Source organism: Manis javanica, chromosome 10 (genome assembly GCF_040802235.1).
Source record: "Manis javanica isolate MJ-LG chromosome 10, MJ_LKY, whole genome shotgun sequence".
NCBI classification, from domain to species: domain Eukaryota; kingdom Metazoa; phylum Chordata; class Mammalia; order Pholidota; family Manidae; genus Manis; species Manis javanica.
In genome coordinates this window covers 53845669-53873549 of record NC_133165.1, presented here as the reverse complement: position 1 = coordinate 53873549, position 27881 = coordinate 53845669, and the positions used below count along the sequence as shown (strand labels likewise).

Genomic DNA, 27881 nt, shown 5'->3' with positions numbered 1-27881 from the left:
CTTCCAGTTCCTAGCACTGCTCCAGGGAAATGTTCTCAGCTGTGCGAGGTACAGCGAGCCCCCTCCACATCCGTTCCCCCTCCTGTTCCTGGCCAGGTGATGGCATCAGCAGCAAGAACCCATAATTCTACCTCTGCTCATTCATTTTTTCCTTCTTTCCTACATCCATCTAGTTATCTATCTATATTTTTAAAACTATATGATATACTTATTTCCCAGGAAGTGACAGAACTTCAGACCTTCAGGGAGAGAGGAATTCTTAGGAACCATCTCGTCTCATCAGAGAGGGGCAGACCCAGTGTGGAAGACTCAGGGACTTGCCCTCAGCCCCGCTGTGTGCTAGCGAGAGCCTAACTAACGTGCTCTTTCTGGGTGCTGACCTTGCATCAGCGGCCACCAATCACACAGGGCTTTTGAGCACTTGTGATCTGGTCAGTCCCAAGTGACATGTGCTGTGAGTAGTAAAACATACACTGGGTGTCAGAGGGTTAATGCAAATAAAAGACCGTGAAATACCTCATTAAAATTTTTTTTAATATTGATTACCTGTTGAAGTGATACTTTGAATGAATTGGGTTGAATGAAGTATATTACTAAAATTTCACCTGTTTTACTTTCTCTGAACGTGGCTCACATGATACTTCTACTGGGTGGTACTGCTCTGAACACTCCCCTGCACCACATCATACCTGTGTTGTTTTTAACATCTCCCACATCCTGGATTTTTCAAGATTAAGGAGGCAGCCAGGAAAGGTAGGCAGGAGACCAGTCTGAGTGAGAAATGGAAAAGACCTCTCTGTCAGCTTAAGAATTTGGGAAATCAGAGTACATTTATTTAATTTATACTCACCAACTTATACTTCATGTGCTATGCCAACAGCAGTGAACACTTAGCCTATAGGCAGGATTAAACCCAAATAGGTGTTTTCTTCGGCCTCAACAGTATTTTTTAAAATGCTGCTTGATACAGGTTCTACTCCTTCCTATTGTTCAATACCTAACCACTTAAAAATATGTACATTACCCACCTGGCCTCCAGAGGCATTTGAGTTCACATTACTGCAGTAATTTTCCTTGCTCCCCATGTTCACTTACTATACAAACAACATTTTAGAGACAATTAAGGAAAAATTACTAGTAACCCTTCCTAAACTATAAAAGGAAAAATTACTAAACCCATCCTAAACTATAAAAAGTCAAGATAAAAGGCTATTTTCCTATTCTAGTCCTTGTCCAAATATATTAATTAGCACTTTTAGCACTAAAATTCTTCCTTCCCCAGTACCTGTTTTTGACCTTGAGCAACACAAATCAGGCTTTTGTTCTCTTGAAAATAATTTCTTCATTTTTTTCCCCCCCTTTCAGTTAAAATCTTCACCTGTGTTCCCTGGTTCCAGGAACCTGAAAGGGAGTGGGGAAGCCTTTTTCCCAAAGTCCATGATCTTGGGAATGACTCTTAACAGTAATTGTGAAGAAAGCTTTTGAAATCTGTGCAGAATTCTGCCTAAAGAAATGATGTATAGAGAGACCTCTGGTGGCATGTGTATGCTCATTCTTTACATCTGAATCAAGGTCTGACGGGTGAATTTAATTTTGGAGCCCTTCACCTTCAGGAATTTTAACTAAAGCATAGCTCTTATGCATTTAGAAAAATACTGGTGTCCTTTGGGTCATGGGAAGTACATACCACTGGATGTGGTAATTTTTTCTGACATCTCTTAATTTAGTACATATGTAAAGATATCATCCACTCCAAGAGATGAAATAACTATTTCTATGTTGGGAGAAACAGTTTGGGTTTATTGTATGGGGGGTTCTCATCATCAGCTGTGGGCCCTCCCATCTTTATTTTCCCCATGGCTGATTAGGCTGCATCTGATTCAGCAGTGTCCTTACCTGACCTGGCCTTCAGACACCTCTTAAGATGATGTGGCACCCCTATAAACACTGTTCTGTAAAGAGACCTCTCAGCTAGTGTAGAGACTTGGCAGATGAAAGAGAACTAGACTCATGGGTCTCCTCCCCCATCCTAAAATACCCACAGAAATTCAGGGTTGGAAAAAGAAGCACAGAGAAGAAAAATAAATGAAAACTAGAAGGAAGAAATCTCTGCTCTTCATTGCAGCAATGTCTCTTTGGAATTAATTTCCAAATTCTGAGTTCATTCTCCATGTAGCAGCCAAGTGCCAAGGGATAAATCGTGTCATGTCATGTCATTCCTCTGCTCAGTATCCTTCAAGCAGTTTCCATTGTACTGAGAAAAACTCTCTGCTCTTTGCCAAGGCTGCAACCCTGTGTGACCTGGTATGTGATGCCCACTTCTCCCCTTGCTGCACACCACATTGGCTTGCTTTCCTCTTCTTTGACCATGCCAGAGGTCACCCATACCTCAGGGCCCTTGCCCTTGATATTTCTTCTCCATGGAATATGTTTCCTCCACATCTAAACATGACTGGATCCTTTTTGAAATTCAGGGCTCAGTTACAATGCCAGCTTGACAGGAGCCTTCTCTAGAAACCACTCCCCTTAATTCATTCTGTATTCTAATACTTAATTTTTTTTTAAATTTTGGTATCATTAATCTACACAATTACATGAGCAACATTATGTTTACTAGACTCCCCCCATCATCAAGTCCCCCCCACATACCCCATTATAGTCACTGTCCATCGGCATAGTTAGATGCTATAGAATCACTACTTGTCTTTTCTGTGTTGTACAGCCCTCCCCGTGCTCCCCCCTACATTAAGTCTGTAATAGTAATGCCCCTTTTTTTCCCCTTATCCCTCCCTTCCCACCCATCCTCCCCAATCCCTTTCCCTTTGGTAGCTGTTAGTCCATTCTAGGGTTCTGTGAGTCTGCTGCTGTTTTGTTCCTTTGGTTTTTTTCTTTGTTCTTATACTCCAGAGATGAGTGAAATCATTTGATACTTGTCTTTCTCTGCCTGGCCTATTTCACTGAGCATAATACCCTCTAGCTCCATCCATGTTGTTCCAAATGGTAGGATTTGTTTTCTTATGGCTGAATAATATTCCATTGTGTATATGTACCACATCTTCTTTATCCAATCATCTACTGATGGACACTTAGGTTGCTTCCATTTCTTGGCTATTGTAAATAGTGCTGTGACAAACATAGGAGTGCATATGTCTTTTTCAAACTGGGCTGCTGCATTCTTAGGGTAAATTCCTTGGAGTGGAATTCCTGGGTCAAATGGCATTTCTATTTTGAGTTTTTTGAGGAACCTCCATACTGTTTTCCAGAATGGTTGAACTAGTTTACATTCCCACCAGCAGTGTAGGAGGGTTCCCCTTTCTCCACAACCTCACCAACATTTGTTGTTGTTTGTCTTTTGGATGGTGGTGATCCTTACTGGTGTGAGGTGATATCTCATTGTGGTTTTAATTTGTATTTCTCTGATGACTAGTGATGTGGAGCATCTTCTCATGTGTCTGTTAGCCATCTGAATTTCATCTTTGGAGAACTGTCTGTTCAGCTCCTCTGCCCATTTTTTAATTGGATTTTTTACTTTTTGTTTGTTGAGGTGCCATGAGTTCTTTATATATTTTGGATGTCAACCCTTTGTCAGATATGTCATTTCTGAATATATTCTTTCATACTGTAGGATGCCTTTTTGTTCTCTTGGTGGTGTCCTTTGCTGTACAGAAGCTTTTCAGCTTGATGTAGTCCCACTTGTCCATTTTTGCTTTTGTTTCCCTTGCCTGGGGAGATATGTTCATGAAGAAGTTGCTCATGTTTATGTCCAAGAGATTTTTGCCCACGTTTTTTTTCTAAGAGTTTTATGGTTTCATGACTTACATTCAGGTCTTTGATCCATTTTGAATTTACTTTTGTGTATGGGGTTAGACAGTGATCCAGTTTCATTCTCTTGCATGTAGCTGTCCAGTTTTGCCAATAACAATTGTTGAAGAGGCTGTCAGTTCCCCATTGTATGTCCATGTCTCCTTTATCATATTTTAATTGACCATATATGTTTGGGTTAATATCTGGACTCTTTATTCTCTTCCATTGGTCTGTGGCTCTGTTCTTGTGCCAGTACCAAATTGTCTTGATTACTGTGGCTTTGTAGTAGAGCTTGAAGTTGGGAAGCGAGATCCCCCCTGCTTTATTCTTCCTTCTCAGGATTGCTTTGGCTATTCGGTTTCTTTTGTGGTTCCATATGAATTTTAAATTATTTATTCCAGTTCGTTGAAGAATGTTCTTGGTATTTTGATAGGCATTGTATTGAATCTGTAGATTGCTTTAGGCAGGATGGCCATTTTGACAATATTAATTCTTCCTAGCCAAGAGCATGGGATGAGTTTCCATTTGTTAATGTCCATTTTAATTTTTCTTAAGAGTGTCTTGTGGTTTTCAGGGTATAGGTGTATCACTTCCTTGGTTAGGTTTATTCCTAGGTATTTTATTCTTTTTGATGCAGTTGTGAATGGAATTGTTTTCCTGATTTCTCTTTCTGTTAATTCATCATTAGTGTATAGGAAAGCCACAGATTGCTGTGTATTAATTTTGTTTCCTGCACCTTTGCTGAATTCAGATATTCTACTAGTTTTGAAATGGAGGCTTTAGGGTTTTTTATGTACAGTGTCATGTCATCTGCAAATAGTGACAGTTTGACTTCCTCTTTAACAATCTGGATGCCTTGTATTTCTTTGTTTTGTCTGATTGCCATAGCTAGGACCTCCAGTACTATATTGAATAACAATGGGGAGAGTGGGCATCCCTGTCTTGTTCCCAATCTTAGAGGAAAAGCTTTCAGCTTCTCGCTATTAAATATGATGTTGGCTGTGGGTTTGTCATATATGGCCTTTATTATGTTGAGGTACTTGCCCTCTATACCCGTTTTGTTGAGAGTTTTTATCATGAATGGATGTTGAATTTTGTTGAATGCTTTTTCGGCTTCTGGGTAGATGATCATGTGGTTTTTGTCCTTCTTTTTGTTGATGTGGTGGATGATGTTGATGGATTTTTTTAATGTTGTACCATCCTTGCATCCCTGGGGTGAATCCCACTTGGTCATGGTGTATGATCCTCTTGATGTATTTTTGAATTCAGTTTGCTAATATTTTGTTGAGTATTTTTGACTCTATGTTCATCGGGGATATTGGTCTATAATTTTCTTTTTTTCTGGGGTCTTTGCCTGGTTTTGGTATTGGAGTGATGCTGGCTTCATAGAATGACTTTAGAAGTATTCCCTCCTCTTCTATTTTTTGGAAAACTTAAAGGAGAATGGATATTATGTCTTCTCTATATGTCTGATAAAATTCAGCAGTGAATCCATCTGGCCCAGGAGTTTTGTTCTTGGGTAGTTTTTTGATTACCGCTTCAATTTCTTTGCTGGTAATTGGTCTGTTTAGATTTTGTGTTTCTTTCTTGGTCATTCTTGGAAGGTTGTATTTTTCTAGGAAGTTGTCCATTTCTTCTAGGTTTTCCAGCTAGTTAGCATATAGATTTTCATAGTATTCTCTAATAATTTTTTGTATTTCTGTGGGATCTGTCATGATTTTTCCTTTCTTGTTTCTAATTCTGTTGATGTGTGTAGATTCTCTTTTTCTCTTATAAGTCTGGCTAGGGGCTTATCTGTTTTGTTTATTTTTTTCAAAGAACCAGCTCTTGGTTTCATTGATTTTTACATTGATTCATTGATTGGTACAATTTGGTACTGGCACAAGAAAAGACCCACAGACCAGTGAAACAGAATAAAGAGTCCAGATATTAACCCAAACATATATGGTCAATTAATATATGATAAAGGAGACATGGACATACAATTTTCTATTATTTTTTTTCTTTTTATTTATTTTGGTACCATTAATCTACAATTACATGAAGGACATTATGTTTACTAGGCTCCCCCCTTCACCAAGTCCCCCCCGACATCCCCGTTCATAGTCACTGTCCCTCAACAAAGTGAGATGCTGTAAAATCACTACTTGTCACGAAGTTCACAGTCACTGTCCTTCAACATAGTAAGATGCTATAGAATCACTACTTGTCTTCTCTGTGTTGCACAGCCCTCCCCATGCCCCCCCAACACTACACATGCTAATTGTAATGCCCCCTTTCTTTTTTTCCCGCCCTTATCCCTCACTTCCCACCCGTCCTCCCCAGTCCCTTTCCCTTTGGTAATTATTAGTTCATTCTTGGGTTCTGTGCTTCTGCTGCTGTTCTGTTCCTTAAGTTTTCTTTTGTTCTTATACTGCACATATGAGTGAGATCATTTGGTACTTGTCTTTCTCTGCCTGGCTTATTTCCTGAGCATAATACCCTCTAGCTCCATCCATGTTGTTGCGAATGGTAGGATTTGTTTTTTTCTTAGGCTGCATAATATTCCATTGTGTATATGTACCACATCTTCTTTATCCAATCATCTACTGATGGACATTTAGGTTGCTTCCATATCTTGGCTATTGTAAATAGTGCAGCGATAAACATAGGGGTGCATCTGTCTTTTTCAATCTGCAGTGCTGCATTCTTAGGGTAAATTCCTAGAAGTGGAATTCCTGGGTCAAATGGTAAGTCTATTTAGAGCATTTTGAGGAACCTCCATATTGCTTTCCTCAATGGTTGAACTAATTTACATTCCCACCAGCAGTGTAGGAGGGTTCCCCTTTCTCCACAACCTCGCCAACAATTGTTGTTGTTTGTCTTTTGGATGGCAGCCATCCTTACTGGTGTGAGGTGATATCTCATTGTGGTTTTAATGTGCATTCCTCTGATAACTAGTGATGTGGAGCATCTTTTCATGTGTCTGTTGGCCATCTGAATTTCATCTTTGGAGAACTGTCTGTTCAGCTCCTCTGCCCATTTTTTAATTGGATTATTTGCTTTTTGTTTGTTGAGGTGTGTGAGCTCTTTATATATTTTGGATGTCAAACCTTTATCGGGTCTGTCATTTTCAAATATATTCTCCCATACTGTAGGATACCTTTTTGTACTATTGATGGTGTCCTTTGCTGTACAGAAGCTTTTCAGCTTGATACAGTCCCACTTGTTCATTTTTGCTTTGGTTTCTCTTGCCTGGGGAGATATGTTCAAGAAGAGGTTACTCATGTTTATGTCTAAGAGATTTTTGCCTATGTTTTTCTAAGAGTTTTATGGTTTCATGACTTACATTCAAGTCTTTGATCCAATTCGAATTTACTTTTGTGTATGGGGTTAGACAGTGATCCCGTTTCATTCTCTTACATGTAGCTCTCCAGTTTTGCCAGCACCATCTTTTGAAGAGGCTGTCATTTCCCCATTGTATGTCCATGACCCCTTTATCAAATATTAGTTGACCACATATGTTTGGGTTAATGTTTGGAGTCTCTATTCTGTTCCATTGGTCTGTCGCTCTGTTCTTGTGCCAGTACCAAATTGTCTTGATTACTGTGGCTTTGTAGTAGAGCTTGAAGTTAGGGAGTGAGATCCCTCCCACTTTATTCTTCCTTCTCAGGATTGCTTTAGCTATTCGGGGTCTTTGGTGTTTCCATATGAATTTTTGAACTATTTGTTCCAGTTCATTGAAGAAAGCTGTTGGTAATTTGATGGGGATTGCATTGAATCTGTATATTGCTTTGGGCAGGATGGCCATTTTGATGATATTAATTCTTCCTAGCCAAGAGCATGGGATGAGTTTCCATTTGTTAGTGACCTCTTTAATTTCTCTTAAGAGTGTCTTACAGTTTTCAGGGTATAGGTCTTTCACTTTAGGTTTATTCCTAGGTATTTTATTCTTTTTGATGCTGTTGTGAATGGAATTGTCTTCCTGATTTCTCTTTCTATTAGTTTATTGTTAGTGTATAGGAAAGCCACAGATTTCTGTGTATTAATTTTGTATCCTGCAACTTTGCTGAATTCCGATATTAGCTCTAGTAGTTTTGGAGTGGAGTCTTTAGGGTTTTTTATGTACAATGTCATGTCATCTGCAAATAGTGACAGTTTAACTTCTTCTTTACCAATCTGGATTCCTTGTATTTCTTTGTTTTGTCCAATTGCCATGGCTAGGACCTCCAGTACTATGTTGAATAACAGTGGGGATAGTGGGCATCCCTGTCTTGTTCCCGATTGCAGAGGAAAAGCTTTCAGCTTTTCGCTGTTCAGTATGAAGTTGGCTGTGGGTTTATCATATATGGCCTTTATTATGTTGAGGTACTTGCCCTCTATACCCATTTTGTTGAGAGTTTTTATCAGGAATGGATGTTGAATTTTATCGAATGCTTTTTCAGCATTATGGAGATGATCATGTGGTTTTTGTCTTTCTTTTTGTTGATGTGGTGGATGATGTTGATGGATTTTCGAATGTTGTACCATCCTTGCATTCCTGGGATGAATCCCACTTGGTCATGGTGTATGATCCTTTTGATGTATTTTTGAATTCAGTTTGCTAATATTTTGTTGAGTATTTTTGCATCTACGTTCATCAGGGATATTGGTCTGTAGTTTTCTTTTTTGGTGTCGTCTTTGCCTGGTTTTGGTATGAGGGTGATGTTGGCTTCATAGAATGAGTTTGGGAGTATTCCCTCCTCTTCTATTTTTTTGACAACTTTAAGGAGAATGGGTATTATGTCTTCTCTGTATGTCTGATAAAATTCCGAGGTAAATCCATCTGGCCCACGGGTTTTGTTCTTTGGTAGTTTTTTGATGACCGTTTCAATTTCGTTGCTGGTAATTGGTCTGTTTAGATTTTCTGTTCTTTCCGCGTCAGTCTTGGAAGGTTGTATTTTTCTAGGAAGTTGTCCATTTCTCCTAGGTTTCCCAGCTTGTTAGCGTATATACTAGTACATAGTACTCTCTAATAATTCTTTGTATTTCCTTGGGGTCTGTCGTGATTTTTCCTTTCTCATTTCTGATTCTGTTGATTTGTGTTGACTCTCTTTTCCTCTTAATAAGTCTGGCTAGAGGCTTATCTATTTTGTTTATTTTCTTGAGGAATTTCATTCCTCTTGGTTTCATTGATTTTTGCTGTTGTTTTATTCTTCTCAATTTTATTTATTTCTTCTCTGATCTTTATTATGTCCCTCCTTCTGCTGACCTTAGGGCCTCACTTATTCTTCTTTTTCCAATTTCGATAATTGTGACATTAGACCATTCATTTGGGATTGTTCTTCCTTCTTTAAATATGCCTGGATTGCTATATACTTTCCTCTTAAGACTGCTTTTGCTGTATCCCACGGTAGTTGGGGCTTTGTGTTGTTGTTGTCGTTTGTTTCCATATATTGCTGGATCTCCATTTTGATTTGGTCATTGATCCATTGATTATTTAGGAGCGTGTTGTTAAGCCTCCATGTGTTTGTGAGCCTTTTTGCTTTCTTTGTACAGTTTATTTCTAGTTTTATACCTTTGTGGTCTGAAAAGTTGGTTGGTAGGATTTCAATCTTTTGGAATTTACTGAGGCTCTTTTTGTGGCCTAGTATGTGGTCTATTTTGGAGAATGTTCCATGTGCACTTGAGAAGAATGTGTATCCTGTTGCTTTTGTTTGTAGAGTTCTGTAGATGTCTATTAGGTCCATCTGTTCTAGTGTGTTGTTCAGTGCCTCTGTGTCCTTACTTATTTTCTGTCTGGTGGATCTGTCCTTTGGAGTGAGTGGTGTGTTGAAGTCTCCCAGAATGAATGCATTGCATTCTATTTCCTCCTTTAGTTCTGTTAGTATTTGTTTCACATATGTTGTTGCTCCTGTATTGGGTGCATATATATTTATAATGGTTATGTCCTCTTGTTGGACTGAGCCCTTTATCATTATGTAATGTCCTTCTTTATCTTTTGTTACTTTCTTTATTTTGAAGTCTGTTTTGTCTGATACTAGTATTGCTACACCTGCTTTTTTCTCCCTGTTGTTTGCATGAAATATCTTTTTCCATCCCTTGACTTTAAGTCTGTGCATGTCTTTGGGTTTGAGGTGAGTCTCTTTTAAGCATCATATGGATGGATCTTGTTTTTTTATCCATTCTATTACTCTGTGTCTTTTGATTGGTGCATTCAGTCCATTTACATTTAGGGTGATTATTGAAAGGTATGTACTTATTGCCATTGCAGGCTTTAAGTTTGTGGTTATCAAAGGTTCAGGGTTAGCTTCTTTACTATTTTACTGTCTAACTTAACTCGCTTATTGAGCTATTATAAACACGGTCTGCTGATTCTTTATTTCTCTCCCTTCTTATTCCTCCTCCTCTATTATTTGTATGTTAGGTGTTTTATTCTGTGTTCTTTTGTGTTTCCTTTGACTGCTTTTGTGAGTAGTTGATTTTATTTTTTGCCTTTAGTTAGTATTTGGTTGGTCCGCTTTCTTTGCTGTGATTTTATTTTCTCTTGTGACATCTATTTAGCCTTAGGTGTGCTCCCATCTAGAGCAGTCCCTGTAAGATGCCCTGTAGAGGTGGTTTGTGGGAGGCAAATTCCCTCAACTTTTGCTTGTCTGGGAATTGTTTAATCCATCCTTCATATATAAATGATAATCGTGCTGGATATAGTAGTTTTGGTTTGAGGCCCTTCTGTTTCATTGCATTAAGTATATCATGCCATTCTCTTCTGGCCTGTAGGGTTTCTGTTGAGAAGTCTGATGATAGCCTGATGGGTTTTCCTTTGTAGGTGACCTTTTTTCTCTCTCTGGATGCCTTTAATACTCTGTCCTTGTCTTTGATCTTTGCCATTTTAATTATTTTATGTCTTGGTGTTGTCCTTCTTGGGTCCCTTGCTTTGGGAGTTCTGTGCACCTCCATGGTCTGAGAGAGTATTTCCTCACCCAGTTTTGGGAAGTTTCAGCAATTATTTCTTCAGAGACACTTTCCCTTTTTCTCTCTCTTCTTCTTCTGGTACGCCTATAATGCCAATATTGTTCCCTTTAGATTGGTCACACAGTTCTGTTAATATTCTTTCATTCCTGGAGATCCTTTTATCTCTCTCCACCTCAGCTTCTCTGTGTTCCTGTTCTCTGATTTCTATTGCATTAACGGCCTCTTGCACCTCATCCAGTCTGCTTTTAAGTCCTTCCAGAGATTGTTTCATTTCTGTATTCTCCCTCCAGATTTTATACTTTAACTCTTGAATATTTCTCTGCAGATCCATGTGCATGGTTATGACCTTTATTTTGAATTCTTTTTCAGGGAGATTGGTTATGTCTATCTCCCCAGGCCCTCTCTCGGGGGTTGTCTGGGTAATTCTGGACTGGACCAAATTCTTCTGCCTTTTCATGGTGATAGAGGTAGCTGTAGGCAGGTAGTGCATGTGTCAGCTGGGAGAACAATGTCCTTTCCTACTTGCTGATCACCTTGCCCTTCTCCGCTTCCTGTGTCAGTTACCCACACTCCTGGAGCAACCTCCAGTTTAACCCCGGAAGCTGCAGTGGGCGGGGTCTTTGTCAGGGTAGCCCAGAGCCCTGTGGGGAGTGGTGGCGGCCTTTGGGTCTGGCCCCAGCAGCTATACACTGGGAGAAGATTCTGGGTGACTGCTGGGGGTGCGGCTGCTCCCGGGCCGCTTGCCTGCCTCCACTGTCGGCTCACGTGGGCCTCTCCCGGGCTGCTTGGCCGCCGCCACTGCGGGATTGTGCAGGCTGCTCCCGGGCTGCTCGGCCGCTGCGGCCACCTGCTCGCACAGACTGCTCCCATGTCCCTTGGCTGCTGCCACCATCCACTCACGCCGGCCACTCCCGGCTCCCTCTGGCACCGCCAATGCTAGCATGTGTGGCTGCTCCCCGCCGCGGGCACGCGCAGCCTCTCTCCCACTATTGGGCCAGTGTGTCACAGTCTGCACCAGCCGGGGGAACAACTGGAGGCTGCTTATCGCTTTGAGGGGCTTTAGGGCTGCGCTGCTGCCCAGCAGTTAGGTTTCTAACATTCCCCGGGATTCCCAGCTGCTGGGCTGAGTGTGCTGGGACGATTTCTTCCAGCTGTGAGGTCCCTGTCCCTTTAAGATTTTCAAAAAGCACTCACTTTGCTTTTGTCCCAGGGGAGCAGGTTGCTGTGACCTGCTGGCAGGTTTTGCTTTTCCATTTCTCTAATATCCAGCATGCCGTGCACCGTGTGTCTGCGCTCCCTGTGTGGATTACTAAAGCTGGTTGTTTAGCAGTCCTGGGCTTTCACTCCCTCCCCGCTCTGACTCCTTTCTTCCTGCCGGGGGGCTGGGGTAGGTGGGGGTGCTTGGGTCCCGCCAGGCCGCAGCTTGTGTCTTATCCCCTTCGTGTGATGCTTATTTCTCACAGATGTAGGTGTAGCCTGGCTGTTGTACTGTATCCACTGGTCTCTCTTTTAGGAATAGTTGTATTTGTTGTACTTTCAAAAATATATATGTTTTTGGGAGGAGATTTCTGCTGAACTACTCACGCCACCATCCTGGCTTCTCCCTCCTTTAGTTGGTTCTTAAAACATTTATATTGAGCAAATGAAGTAAAGGGGTATATTGTTTAGTTAGCTTTAAGATTTTAAAGTTCTGCATAACATAGTTCTTTTCCTAACTTCTCTCTTGAACTGGAAGGAAAGCTCAATGCCTTGCTTTAGTGTGTGTAGATGATTGTGTAGCTTACAGTGGGTATATATGCAGGGCAGCTTGCCTTTAGTGTGACCTCCAGCTCTCTTCTGAACCTCTCTTCCCTTAACTATTAAGTGATGGATTTTATTAGAAGACCTCAGAGACTTCCTTTCGCTTTTGGATTTCAGGTCCCATGAGTCAGCCATCTGAAGGGAAATTAGTCTCACCCCTCCCTGTTGCACAAGGCAAGGTTGACAAATGAATTTAAGAATAACCCCTATCTGTTCCTGTCTACATCTTTTGGAACTTGAAATTTACTTTAAGTGCATGCGTTCAGTCCAGCAAAGGGAAATGGTAATTTCTCTTCCCCTTGAAAATAGCAAGTGAACAATTCTTGAATGAATCAAGTTTGCCAGAACATTGAAAAATAAACACTTGTGATTGCAGTTCCAAAATGTCTGCAGTTGTGGTGAAGGACTGTTCTCTGCTAATGAAGTGCCTAGAGGTTTATCTCTTTGCTAATTCCATAGGAATTTTGATCATCTTATTTGTATACCACCAAGTAGCAAAAAGCAGAATCAAGGACAACAAGTGATGAGCTAACATTCATTTGCTATCTTAAATAATCCTCCCCTTTTGATTGAACACTGTAGTAGAAGACACATCCAGTGGTGGGCTGGGGGGGGAGGTTCAGAACTCAGGTAAAATGTTTTCTATTTGAGAGTTCAGCAGTGGCCTTCTTGGTGGTGTTGAGTTTTTTGTTTTGAGTTTTTTCCCCATTTTTCCATATTCTCTTCCCATTCCTTAGGATGTATGTCAAGATTAGGCTTGGGTGTCAGTGCTAGAAAACTCAAAATAACAGGAAGGAATGTCAGGGCCAGTGGGGCAGCCAGCCTGTGGTGCCAGGGATCCTGTCTTCTGTCTTGTTGCTCTCATGGTTCAAGGTGGTTACAGAAGTTCCAGCCTTAGTATCTGCATTCCAGCCAGCAGGAAGGAAGAAGGAGTCAAGGAGGTCAAGCCTCTTTACCTAAAGATCTTTCCCAGAAGCTGTTTTATATCCTGGGACCAGAACTTGGTCACATGGCCACACCTAGGTGCAAGGACGTGAAATGCCCAGCAGAAAAGCAAGAGATCTATTAAAGAGGAAGAGAACAGATAATGGGGGAAACTGGCAGTTTTGCCATAAGGTGACTTAAAGGCTTAGAGGCATTGTTGAGCTGGCAGCCAACCTCTGGCTGCTGTCTCACCTCAGAACCTTGCTTTGCTTTCAGGTCTGGCCCATGTGGTACTTAGAGCACGAGCTTCGATCACATTTGATGTTACATTTGCAGGTTTCTGAAGTAATTAAATTCTGGAATTCTCAGCAGTGTCATCATAGTTTCTGGTGGGTATGCCAAGAACCTCTGGATGATTAGAGGCAGTGGCTAAGAATGTAGACTGTTGAACCAGACTGTGGAGTTGTGTTCTAGCTCTTACATTTGCTTACTGTGTACTCTGGGCAAGTTACTAAACTTCTCTGTGCCTTGATCTACACATCTGTTAAAGAGTATAATAAAAGTGCACACCTCAGAGGGCTATTGTGCAATTAGGTGAGCTGATATCTCACCTAATTAGGTGAGGTGAGTGACAGCACTCCAAACAGCACCTGGCGCTTTCAAGTCCTCTGTGTGTAAGCTATCATTGTCATCTATTGTTGCCTAATAATATTTGCAGAAGAAGGACTGTGTACCACACCTCTTATTCTGCTCCATTATTTTCCTACCCCAGGATTCACAGCAGCTGTAACAGATCCCAAGAATTAGGAGGGCTGATGGCTATTGTTTTTGTATTACAGATCACTTCTCTCCAGAGAATGTAAATGACACGGCCAAAGAAACATGCTTAAATTGGTTTTTCAAGATTGCTTCTATCAGGGAACTCATTCCGAGATTGTATCCTTTTTTTTTTTGTCTGATGATTTTAAAGATAGGCCAAAAGAGCCGTACTGTTAATAGAATCCATGCGATGAGATGCCCTGAAATTCCTGTTGGAAATTTGGCCCCGTTACGGTTGCTAGTGTAGACTACAGGGCCAGCCACGTTTCAGAAGCCTGTGGACTCTTGCTGTCTCCAAAGGTTTCTGTTATTTTACTTTGAATATGATGCTATGTGCCAGGCTTTTGTTTCCTTGAGGAACATTCCCACATTAATTCTTTCAATTAAAATGCTTCAACTTTATGTGTTTCCTCTGGTTCCAAGAACTTGAAAGCAACAGGGTCAAGCTTTTCTGCAGAAATGCAGTATTGAAGAACAGAATTTTTTACTTAAACACAAATTGCATCTCAGTTATCTAAAGTTCATTCTTTCCCTATAAAGTCTTGATTGGAAATGCCCAAAACCCAGTTTAAATTTCAGCATACAACCATGAATCAGCATGTAACATTTTCCAAAATTTATTTTAAATAAGTATGAAACCTTGAAAAGGAAATATAGAACACAAGCCACTAGTTAACATAATTCTCTGGACTGTTGAGAATCATCGTGGCTCCCTCTGCTCAAGATATACCTAGTTCTGGTCATGAATGGTTTAGTCTTTTCCTAGTAGGGAACAGGCCATCTGGAAAATATCTTCCTTAACAGAATGTTTTTGTAGTTACGTGGAAGCATCCATCCTGAAGTGTAACAAGTTCCTCTCCAAAACGTAAGGCCCTCCTTAAATGTCTAGAACCATAACATTTCCAGAAAATCAAACACACACATTCACGCTAATTGCAAACAGCAGCTATCACTCACTGAGTACTTAGCATGTAGCAGATCTGGTACTAAGCACCTTCTATGCAGTTTCTCATTTAATCCAAATTAAAACCTAATGAAGTAGAGATTCCCTAATTTTCAGAGAAGAAAACTCAAGCTGGGAGAGCTTGGTTGAACAATTCATGGAAGAACCTGGGCTTGGCCATTACTAATGTGTGGTCTTAAGTTATTTAGCATCTCTGGCCCTCAGTCTACTCCTCTGTGAACAAGGCCCAAAAAATAGGACTTTGAGGGTCCACTGAGTTACATGCGCAGTCTTGAGAGCAGTGCCTAGCACACAGCGGGCTGCCCTCAGTGTGTGCTGCTGCTGTTGGAGATTATGATGATAATCAGAAGCAAAAGCCTTGGCTGCTGAGCACCATGCCACTCGGGGTCACCTTGGGCATTCATTGTTTTGAGAGTAGTTTACAGAGCTTGGGGAAACCAGATCTGCTTTCTGCAGAGTTTATATAACGCCGAGTTGTGTTGGACAGCAAACAGATAATAAACTCCCTGAAGCCAGGAGCTGGCGATGGTGCTCCACAGAAAAGTAGTTTGATTGGATTTAGAATGTATACCAAATGGGTTCAGTTTGGATTTAGGGATGCCTGGAGTAGTTTGGGGGGATAACATTGATGCTGAAGAAGGTTATTTTGTCTCTTTGGTTGGGGGAGGATAATGCCTGAGGCAGAGGGAAGTTCATGTCACAGGAGAGAGAAATAAATCGCAACCTATTTATTTATAGAAATAAAACACACTGGTGGGTGGCCGGGGTGGGGCGGTGGCTGATGCCAGCCCAAGGTACCGGGAGTCGGATGCTCGGCAGCAGTGGAGTCCAGGACAAAGGGAAAAGCCATGGCAAGGATATGGAGAAGATCAAGTGGTAACCAGCCCTTGGAAAACAACTGGGGTATAAAAACTGTTTAATAGCAAATAAATATGACCTCAAGCAAGAAAAAAGTAAAGGTTAGACCTCAGTACTGAGCAAATGATAAAGATGAAAGAAACCATTGGATCAATGAATTGTTATCAAGAGAGACTGTTGTTCCATTTTCTTAGAAAATGCGGTCTTTGGCCTTGGGTTGTTCCTGAAACACTTCCCCCCTCTAAGTTTAGGAATTTTGGCTTTCTATTTGTTTAAAAAAATAGAACAGGAGGTTCTTACCTGGGTGTAATGCTGCCCTTTTTGTTTCTAACAGGGGAATTTCAGAATGTCTGCCCCGACTGACATGCATGATTCGAGGGATCGGAGACCCGCTGGTGTCGGTGTATGCCAGGGCCTATCTGTGCCGGGTAGGTCACGTTGAGGAGTTGTGTTCTGGCACATGGGGCTGTTTTCTGTCTCCTTAAGTGGCCATAGAGGCTTCTCCATCCCTGCCACCTCACAAGTCACCAGAAGAAGGATTTTATTCAGCTGCTAATTTTAGGACACAGCTCTTCCACCCAAAACAAAGCTGTAGATTTATTTCAAAAATTAATTTTAAAGTAGACCCACTTACTGTAACTCCAATTAGGGGGTGTTTGAGGTCACCTTCTTACAAATGAACTGGTTTTCAGAATTAATTGTTTCTCAGTTCTTGCTGGGAAGGAGGCCTTCAAGGCCTTTCAGCTGATAGGTTGTTTTTCATTGACTTGAAACATGCATCCCCTTTATCTTGAATTTGTGTTATTAGTTTCTCCGTTCCCATATTAAAAGAGGTGGCTCAGAGTGCGAGTTGGTGAGGACCACCTGGCAGGAGAAGTACTCTGGGATGCCAGGCATCAGGGTCTGTGTACCCAGGCTGTGGTGGGCTGCAGGCCTATCTGCAGCTGCTCTGATGGGTAAAGTGATCCTGATTGTAGATCATTAGCTTCTTTCTCCTTTAAAGTACTCCTTCTATTTAAAAATATTTTTTCACTTACGAAAATGCAATTCCTGGAGAGTTCACAACTCTTTTGCTTCAGCTCAATGTGGGGGCTTTGCCCTCACTGGGAGTCCTTCCTGCGAGTCCCGTTAGTGTCATTTACCTGTAAAAAAGGGTGTACTGCCCTGGTCTGTAGGGTTCTGATGAACTGCAGCCTCCTTGAGAACAAAGCTACAGATTCCTTCCATTCCTCACTAGTGATGATTCATATTTTTAAATCAGGAGACAAGAACTGGTAGCCTTTGATTAACTTCTTGTACATGACATCTAGCAAATGACAGAAGCCATGTGGTCTCAAGTGTTGCAAAGAAGTCAGTCATTGCCTTCAGAGTGAATAGTGGACATCTTTGTGAAGGACACTTTACAGGTCTGCTCCCCTATACTTAGAAAGAAAGAAAAAACCTTCCATTTCAGGGCAACCTACTCTTGCTTTGTAAGAGAAGCCATGGTGTGTATGCGTTGCCATCTGCTTGAAAACTTGGGATGGATTTTTTCATATAGAAGTATCAAGTATGTTTCCTCAAGCTTCAACTTCAGAATATATTAAAGCTTGAATACTCTTTCAAAGTCAACATTTGCTGAGGACCTACTGTGCACAGAACACTGCTGGACCCCATGGGAGATGCAAAGATATTGTCATTTGCATGTTAGTGCTCCACTGTCTTTCTCCTTGTAGATCTTAACAAAATTATTCAAACTCACCTTGACATTGGTTGAATAATAGAGTATTAAAGATTTAGGGCACTGTGTATCTTAGGAAGATGATTCCAGTTACTAAAGAGAAATCAAAAAAAGGTCAGGATGGGGTGTGGGGAGAGATACCTATTCCTTGCCAACCTGTTCAGTTTTAAAGTTGGAAGTAATTTACACAAGTTAGGGAAAAGATTATGTTTATGGCATATAAAATGCCTTTGCATGGCATATGCAACTTTAAAGCTCAGTGACAGGGAAGAGCAGCTACAGAGCATCCCCAGAAGGCTGGTGATGAGGCGCACTGATCTGTTGAGATCATTTTTGTTAACCCAGGCAGTGCAGCAACCCCTCTGGTTGGGTAGTTGCTAAAAGCCTTTGACATAAGAAAAGTAAGAGACAGCTTGTGCGTTGAAGGGTTCTTCCAGATGCAAGTGGCAGAAACCCAGTTCATACTGCTTTAAGCAAAAGGGGGATATACTGACGTGTACATCTGAAGAGTCTAGGGGCAGTGCCAGTGTGGGTTGATCAGGACTTCAGAGCTTCTCCCTCTTCACTCAGCTCTGCTTTCCTCTGGGTTGACTTCATTTGTGGCTTGCTCTTCTTAGTTGGTGGCCCATGACAGTTCCAGGCCTCTATTCTCCCAACTTAGGAATCACAATGGAAAGAGTACCTTTTCCCCAGTAGGGCCAGCCAGCGTCTCAGGTCTGATTCTCAGTGGACCATCTTGGGTCACTTGACCAGCGAGAGCCAGATGACTGGCCATGGGATGAGGTGTGCCTGCTGCTGAAGCCTGGATCTCAGCACAGGGCAGTTGTCAGCATGGGGCGGTTCGGGAGCCTCCACAAGCTTCATGGTCAGAGAGGAAGGTTTGATTCTCCAAACACAAACCCTGTTTGCTGATACCAGAAATAGGGAATGGGTGCCAGGCAGGCAGAAACAGCAGATGAAAATCATGAGCCACTATATCCTTGCTACTCTGGGTAGAAATCTTCCAGACCCAAGCAGATTTCCAGGCTGCTCATTTGGCCTGATGGGAAGAGATAAACAAAACACAGAAGCAGTGAGTGGGCAGGGTGTGGGGGAGCTCAAAGCTGTGTATTAAAGGAAAGTATGATTAACTCCTCTTGTAAGTCACGGCCCCTTCAGATCATCCCGCTGCTTGTCCACTAGGCCGTTCTTTGCTGTCACCTAACAGATAATTATTGCCTTTCTACAATATGATTAAGTGGAAGGAAAGACAATAGGATCTGAACACAGTAGAACTGAATCTGACATTTGTTGCGAGTAATTTTTTGTCTGTGTGCTTGTCCTTGAAAACATCACCAAGAGCCATAGGGCTGCCCTTGGAATTTAAATCCCTGGTGGATCTCACCTAATTCTCAAATGAATTGTTCACAGCCTCTGAAAAACATCATTATCATTAATCTTCATGACCTCTGAGTAGGGGGGCAGGTGAATGGCAGAAATCTGTTCCCATTTGAAGAAACCAGGTCCTAGACAAGCCACTAACCTTATTACAAAGTGGTTTTTGTATGAAAGCAGCAATTTGGAATTGAGGGGTATCTGAGGGGCTCAGTTTAAGGAACAGCATGACACTTTGTTTTGGACACATGAGCTCCCTTCTGTAGCTTATAAGTTCACTTTTCCATGCAGCCCCAAGGCCCTGGCCACATTCTCTATGATGCCAATTTTTTCAGCTGGAAATGTTAACCATCTGTTTTTTAACATTGAACGCAGAAGTCAACGGATAATGGCATTGTTACGCTTCATGCTTGTGTTACAAAAAAATTGCTTAGAATGTATTAAAATTTATGTCTGCTTCCATAACTGCCCAGCAGAGAATGAATCCATATATTTTAACGATGCAACAGTGAAGTCTCAGCTGACTCTCTTATGTACCAGAATCTTTTTGCTTCATTTAATAAATACAGTGACATGTGTTTATCATTTTTTAGAGAGGAAGAGAACACTGTATACACGATCTTGAGAGTACTTCCCTTTTAGTGCTGTATTGATTTGTTCTCTCGGTCACCTGTTTAGAAATAAATTCATTACCTTTGGGAAATAACAAAGATGATTACTGCAAATGTTGTTCTTTTTTCATTAAAAATAGCTTCTGTGGCTTTTCTTATAAAAGCAATGTATGCTTATTGAATAAGAAAACCAATAAGCTAAAAGAATAGAAACTAACTTTCTGGGCTCTGTGCATGTATACATATCTGTGTGTATAGTTTTAATTTACAAAACGGCATCACACTGTATGTATTATTTGCAACATGTTTGCCCATAAGTTAAGGTAGTTTCTTCTGTTTGGCTGCAGGTCGGCATGGAAGTGGCTCCCCATCTCAAAGAAAGTCTAAATAAGAACTTTTTTGACTTCCTCCTCACATTCAAACAGGTAAGAAGCCACTATCTGATGAGCTAATGGATGATAACATTTACACGATCACGAATTCACAAGACTCGGTTGGCTTTCCAAGTTGAGATGCCTTAAAGCTCTCTAAATGTGCAAACCTCAGAAAATGACACTCGTGTCTGTTACAGACAATTAAAATGTGTTGATTGCACTGCACAAGCAGAATTAATATGCATGTGTTAACAGGAAACGTATCCAGTTGATTAGCTTTTCTTCTTAGCATCTGTCGGCTCCACTTACATCAGGTTACTTCTTTGCACAGTGCCTATTCCCAAACAGTTTAGCTTGGTAACATGGGAAACTTTTTGTGTGTTTTTTCTAGTTTAAAAAAAAAAAAACGTGAGAAACCAGGCTATTTCTCTTGGGATCATCCAAATGCTTACAAGTATGCGTGGTCTGTGTGTTACACCCCCTTTATTTATTCTGTGACTTTCCTGTCCTTTTCTAAGTGTTTATTTGGTCTCTTGTAGATTCATGGGGATACGGTCCAGAACCAGCTGGTGGTCCAGGGAGTGGAGCTTCCATCCTACCTGCCCTTGTACTCACCTGCCATGGACTGGATCTTCCAGTGCATTTCCTACCATGCCCCCGAGGTAACTGCCTGGTGGCTTCAGTGTGAAGTTCATACAGAGGAAGAAAGCTGGGGCTCCTCTCTCCTCCATCTTGTGTTACAATGCCCTCTACACCAGTGTGCTTTGTAATGGAAACAGGGCTGTTCGTAACAGCTACATCAACACCAATGGTAGCTGGTCATTAGAGAGGGCTGTGTGTGGCTGGTTTTATACTCAACACTTTTCCTAGGTTGTCTTGTTCAGCAACTCTGGGAGGGGTATGAGGAGACTCAGAGAGGTCAAATACCTTTGTAAGGTCACACAGCTAGAATGTGGTGGTGGTGACTGGACACAAACCCATGGAATCTGACTGGGGCCAATGGGTCTCATTGCTTCCTGACTAACCTTTATATGCCCCTTTGGGGTTCATAATAATCTTATGAAGTTGGGAGAGCAGGTAATATTTTCTCTATTTTATAGAATGAAAGTGAAACTCAGGTAATTGCTTTTATAGGACTTTTTTGTCTTTTTGTCCAATTGAAGCATTGTCAGGAATTAAAGTGAAGTCAAAATCATGGCAAAATACTCTTTTTCTTTTCCAAGACTGAAAGTGTCAATAGCATACCAGTTCAGATGGTTGTAGTAACTGGTTGATATGGCTTCCCTTGTCTTTTCATTGATGGTTTAGAATTGATTCTTTGGAAAGGAAATCCAAAACAAGGATACATAGTGCAAAGAAAATTCAGATATGCTGCAGACACATATTGACAGCCCTCAAAAGGACGTGACTTTGATTAAGCAAATCCACTGTCAAGAAGACCACAACCCATACTGGTATGGACCGGCATATGTGCTGGTTTATGCATGCTGGTGCAACATCAGAGACAACCGTGAGACAGGGGATGGGTTAAGTCATGGTATATGCATTCAGTGGAGTGTTGGGGCCAAGAAAAGGCTCTTTAAAAAGATGGAGCCCCATGCTGGAGCTCTGTACATGCTGATGTAAGGATATTCACAATTGACTGGTCAGTGAAAAAATGTTACACACCTAGCTAGTGTGTGTTCTAAGTGCTAGTGTGGCCTGGTGTTCAAGTGTGGGCCCTGGAGTTGGGTGCTCGGTGTGAATCTCAGCTCTGCTGCTGCTTATGGCTGTCAGGATAAAGGACAGGTCAAGTTACTTGTCCCAAACCACCTTGAGCCTTTTTTCTTCATCTTTGAAATGGAGGCAATAAGAGTTCCTGGTTGCTAGTCTATTGCGTGAATCAGACAGGGCGATCCACTTACAGTGCTTAGTTGAGTGCTGTGTGCAAAGTGCTTGGATGTTTGCTGTGTCATTAGGGTTGCCAGCAGGATTCTCATATCTGCATGAGAGAATTGGGAAGGAGTTATATCCAGATATCACCGGAGGCTTAGGTTTGGATCATGTCATTTTTCTTGGCCTGCTTTTTTTTAACTTTTCAGCCAATGTAATGCACTCCTTATGTTTTTATTTTTCCAAATCCTAATGTATGAGGAAAAAATAGTGACATCTTGTCTTTCAGGTGAATTTTTTACCATGAAGTAAATTGATTTTAAATCAAGCCAGTATAAACAGAAGATTGTTTGAAAATGTGCTGGCCATTCACTGTGATAGTCAGCAGTCTTAGCAACCACACGCTCTTTAGGCCCCTGGGAAGAGGCACCATGGGCTTGGCCACAGAAAGGGAGCTGCCCTACCTGTTCAGCTGAATGCTGGAACATATGAGCAGGATTGATGTGTCTGGAAATGAGAACGCTTGTTTTTTCCCCCATTTTAATGAAAGGCAAAATCAGATTAAAACACAAGGTACATGTCATAAGGCATTCTTCCTTTTATTTTAAGCCCCAGTAATCTCAAAGGATGGCAGAAGCTGAGAATAGAGCTCTCCTGGGAATAGAATTTCCTAGTGAAACTCTAGGAAATCATTGCGCTAGAAGTGATTTTAAAAATTAGGTCACCTGAATAATAACCAACTCTGATTCTTGGGGCACTTAAATAAGGAACTTGCAGTGGCTCATTAAATTATCACTTAAAAAATGTAAAAGAATTGGTGTCAGTGTGGAAGGTGGTGGTGAAAATGTGTGCGCCGTGGTGATGCCTGAACACTCTCTGAGCAGCTGGGGTGTGCCCACTGGGGAGTGAGAGTCTCATGTGGCCCTAAAAGGGCACCTCCTGCACGGGGGTGTCCAGTTCGGCTTCAGTGTACAGGACAGGCAAGGGAGACAAGGGAAAGGAGAAATGCCCTCAGCTACAAATACTTGAAATTTGAAATAGAAATTGAAATCCGAAATCCAAAACAAAGGAGTGGTTATTCAAAAAGGTGTTTTTGCTGTTTGAAGACTGGGTTGTTTTTCCCTTACACAATGAAAATGAAATTATAGCTAGTAAAATCAGGTTTATGCCCCAGGCACATTCTGCCCAGAAAAAAGCAACCATTTCATAAAACCTGCTTTGGGGCAGTGAAAACAAATCCCTGGATCAGCTTCTCATCATTTCAGCAGTGTTTTGTTTGTGTGGGGGCAGTGTGGGAGATGGAGAAGGGAAAAAGGCCTGCCCCTGGCATCAGTGTCAAGTCTTGTCTGATACGGAATCCCATGTGGACCCTCGCAAAACCGTGTGGTGTATATATTGAAGAAGGGGAGAGGAAAGGGTATCAGAGGCCGGGGTGGGCAGATGGGCAGACCTGCGTTCAAACTGTGACTGTGTTGCCTTGGGCTACTTGACTTCTTTGTGCCTCCGTTTTATGAGCTGTAAAATGGAGCTAAAACAGAACCCTTCTAGAAGGGCTGTTATGAAGTGACTGATGCATGTCCATGAGTGGCCAAGGGCAGTTGTGCAGTGGGCACCAGACGAACGGGGTGACTGTTACTGTTACATTTGGTCATTGATGCAGTTGGGAACCTGGGCTGACTTGAAGGCCAGGAGACGAGCAGAGGGCAGTGGAGGAAGGGATGGGACCTGTCCTGTCCCGACCCGCGGGATTAACGTGGAGTGTAGCCGGAGACGCCTGCAGAAATGAACAAGCAAGGGACACAAAGAACGACCAGCAAGACAGGGTGTCTGATCAAGCTGGCGCAGTTTATTTGCAGCAGGCTTAATTTATACAAGTCAGCAAGGAAGGGGAGGGTCAGAAGATGATTGGTCACCAAGTGGTGCTAGCAGGAATGTGTACAAGGGTGATTGGGTCTTGGTGGGTACTGGCGGGAATAGTAAACCCGGAAAAGAAGCAGGAAATCCGCCATTTTATGGGTGTGGGCCCTTTTGGTCTCCGGCACTGTCCCTGCAGAAAAGAGGCAGGTGAGAGACATAATGAGCCTGGCAATACTGGAAAAGAGTGAGGAATAGGCAAATTAGCTGGCTGGGAATGGATCCGGCCAGGCTGGGCCAGGCTGCAGAGAGTGAAGAACATACATGGGGATCAGGCAGCTCTTGAAGACTTTTGATCAGTGGAATGATTTGAAAAAAGTGTTTGAAGATCAAGCTTCTGCATACCAGGTGGATTCGAGGGAGGAGAACCAGTTGGCAACTGTGGAAAAAGCAAGAGACAGGATAGGAGAGAATCTCATAGTCAGAAACGTTTATTAGTAAAAATAATCTGAAAGAATTTGGAGAAGATAGGAAGGTGAAAAGGAGAAAAATCGCCCTTGGATCCTAGCTGTCCGTACCTGGTCAGTGTTAACGTCTTGGTACATTTCCTTGTTAATATTTCCCTCCACTGTCACTCTCGCTCTGGGTTTTTGTTTTGTAGATGAGAATTGTTGAGGGAGATGAGTCAGATTTGTTTGTAAGTGTTTGAGCTCTTGACGCAATGACCTGTTTCTGAGGTTCACCCTGCTAACTTGGGCCGTCTTAATTCACTCACAACTTCTGTAGGCTGGGAACTACTGTTGTCCGCATTTTATAGATGAGGCACCTGAGGCTTACGACTTGCAGAGTAACACACTATGTGTTCGAAGCCATGTAGCCATTTTGTTCTAAGCAACCAGATTTATTCTCTCAACTCCCAAACTCTTTCTTTCTAGATAACTTCTATTAATGGAGGTGAGACTTAAAGGCATTAACAAACTGACTCATGGGACTGTTATCCAATGGTCATACTATAAATTGTACTTTAATCATTCTAAAATGTGATTAGGTTAATGATCCCAAACTAAGACTAGTCTTGGCCGTTCCCTCTTAAGCATAGAGGTGTGTTAGTATGTTTGTTCTTTCAAACTGAGAAAAATCCTTAGTAAAAGAAAAATAATTTGAAAAATTAAAAATTTCTCCTATTAATGCCTAGGGTATAGACTTCCTTTTTATTCATATTGAAATCTGTTTCTCTGATACTTGAGCATAGTAACTCTGGATTGGGGGAAAGCGATGTTGGATTAGTTTATGATTCTGCCCACCTTTACATGTTTGCTTCATTTAGAACACTAAGAAAGAAAATATGATATGCATATTACTTAATTCTCTCTTTTTTTTAAGCAGTGTCTGTGAACACTGATTGGTAGGTTACTTAGTAAAACAGCAGGTACAAATCTGTGAGCGCTCTGAGCTGTGCGTGAGTTCATCTCAGCTTAGAAAACAGGAATGTGGTGTTGGCCCGACTCTTTTTTTCTTTTCCTGTACTTTTGAAGTGGGTTAAGTAACCCTAATATGAAGATAACCTTAAAAATCCAGTAGTTTTTAATATGATGGTGGCTGTACAAATCTATATATGTTAATGAAATGTCACAAAAACATAGTTCCCCCCCAACAATAAAGAACACTTGTAAAACCTGGTGAAATAGTCTGCTTACCTGTATAATACCAATGTCAGTTTCCTGGCTTTGCTAGTCCACTGTGGTTATGTAAGGTGTCATCATTGAGGGGAAGCCGGGTGATAGGTACTCAGGATCGCTCTGCTATTTTTACAATTTCTTATGAGTCTATAATTGATTCAAAATAAAACATTTTTAAAAATCCATCAACTAGTCAACTAGGGGCATTTTGAACAGTATTGTTATATCCAGAGCATGGATTTCCTATTCAAAAGAACGAGGTAGATTTGTGTGTGCTGACATGAGAAGATGGAGGCCCATGCTAGATCCTTGAGTAAAAAAGGCAAGTTACAGCTTGATAGGTATAAGATGATCTACTTTTGTAGAACAATGAAAACAAACCAGGCCTTTACAACAAGACCTATATATTCACAGGATATAGACAGCCGTCTAGAAAGATAAACACCAAAATGTTGACACTGGCAATCCCTAGAAGTGGGAGTTGGGAGGGAAGGCATTGACACTTAACTTAATGCACAATGATACTGTTTGAATTCTTGCCCATGAGCATTTCTTATTTTTATAATTTTCATAAAAACAAATATATAAATATATGAGATGTAGGGGCCTCCTGAATCTTCAAGTTCTGATGTGTCTGCAAAATGATATGCTGAGCTGAAAGCTTTTCAGTGGTTTATGTCAGCCAGCAGGCTTATTTCTATCTCAGTCTGGTTGGGATTGTTGTTCATCTTGTTCTTGCCAAAGATAATCAATCCTGTCACCTCTCAGGAAAAAAAAAATTTAATACCCTCTAACAGACATGCTTAAGATCCATATCATTTGGCTTCCTGGACCCTTAACAGGTATTTCTATATTCCTATATGACAACAGAGCTTTTTTTTTTCAAGTTATGTTCTTGGATGCATTTTTACTGCATTCATCTCCCATGAAAAAGAACTTTTTAGGCATTTGTTTTATCTTAATGGCCAGAATATTTTGCCCATATGTTAGCATTTGCCCTAGTTCATCTTTTCAGAAGTATGTGCTAGGGTGTCTCATTCGTGTGTGTGTGTGTGCATGTGTGCACACCTAAGAGAAAGAATGATCCACACAAGGGCATGGATTTCTGTCTGATTTCCTCACTGCTGTGTCCCCAGTGCCTAGAATAGCAGCTAGTATGTTAAAGTTGCTCCATAAGCGGGTGTTGAATGAGTGATTGTGTGTGTGTGTTGGGGATTGTCAGTGTGATAATTATACAGACTATCTCTTTCTCAGCCTTTTCCAGAAACCACTTTGATATTGGTCTTCAAGAATGACTTTCCAAATATAAATACCCATGAGCGAGTTAGGGAAGTCATTTGTGACACTGGCAATTTTGTCATCAGCTGGGATGCTTCTGACTGTAAGGAACAAACACCTGACCAGCCCTACAAAAGCAATTCAGTATATTCTCTCCCACAGTAAGTGTAGGTTCTGGGCCAGCTGGGTTCTATCTGTTTCTCTGCTCTGCTATCCCCAGATAGTAGCAGAGTGGCTGCAGCCATTGCAGGCATCTTGTCCGGACATGGCTCCATTCAGCCTCAGAAAGATGGGATGGGGTTGGGGTGGGGTGTTCAGATTCCTTGGGTTCCTGTTTAAGAACAAGGAAAATTTTCCTCGAAGCCACCATCTCATGCCAGCAGATTTAGGGTCTGGACTGGCCCACTTCCTGTTCATAGGTGGCTGTCTCCTAATGGCAGAAGAGACCAGGGAACTTCCTTGGGCCACTTTTATCAGGACGTTAGTCCCATTCATGAGAGCTTCACCCTCCTGATCTGTTCACCTTGGGAGTTAGATGCCACAGACCGTAGCAGGCTGCCATAGCTGACTGGGGGCGCTTAAACAACAGAAGTTAATTTTCTCAGAGTTCTGGAGGCTGGAAGTCCAATGTCAGAGTGCCAGCAGGGTTGGTTTCTGGGAGGCGTTTCCCCTTGGCTTGCAGAAGTTGTCCCGTCCCTGTGTCCTCACTCGGTCTTTTGAGTGCCTATGTGAACTCCTGGTGCCTCTTCCTCTTCTATAAGGATACCAGTCCTATTGGATTAGGGGCCCACTCTTAAGACCTCATTTACCATTAATTACCTCCTTAAAAGCCCTGTCACACTAGGGGGAAGGGCTTCAACATAGGAATCTGGGGGCAGGGGCAGGTGTAATTCGGTCTATAGCAGGACCGGACCTAGGATCTCTGAGGAAGAGACAGCAGTCTGAGTAAAATCGGGGTTCTGGGGCTGGGAGTATCAACAGACTCTCCAGTCAGCTATCATCTTAATTGTTAAGGCAACA

General features: G+C 41.7%; 1 protein-coding gene across 11 annotated transcripts in view; it reads left to right on the top strand.

Moving 5' to 3' along the window:
* Nucleotides 1–27881, top strand: part of VPS35L (VPS35 endosomal protein sorting factor like) — a 133811-nt gene that overhangs the window by 32557 nt on the left and 73373 nt on the right. For all 11 annotated transcript variants that reach the window (XR_012122294.1, XR_012122295.1, XM_073215498.1 and 8 more), the window contains exons 10-14: nt 14298–14394; nt 15095–15142; nt 16434–16527; nt 20152–20229; nt 20718–20840. Coding sequence is in view for 9 of the 11 variants with exons in the window: in XM_073215498.1 (XP_073071599.1) it covers nt 14298–14394; nt 15095–15142; nt 16434–16527; nt 20152–20229; nt 20718–20840 (440 nt within the window). In the remaining 2 variants the exon portion in view is untranslated. The remainder of the gene's footprint in view (nt 1–14297; nt 14395–15094; nt 15143–16433; nt 16528–20151; nt 20230–20717; nt 20841–27881) is intronic.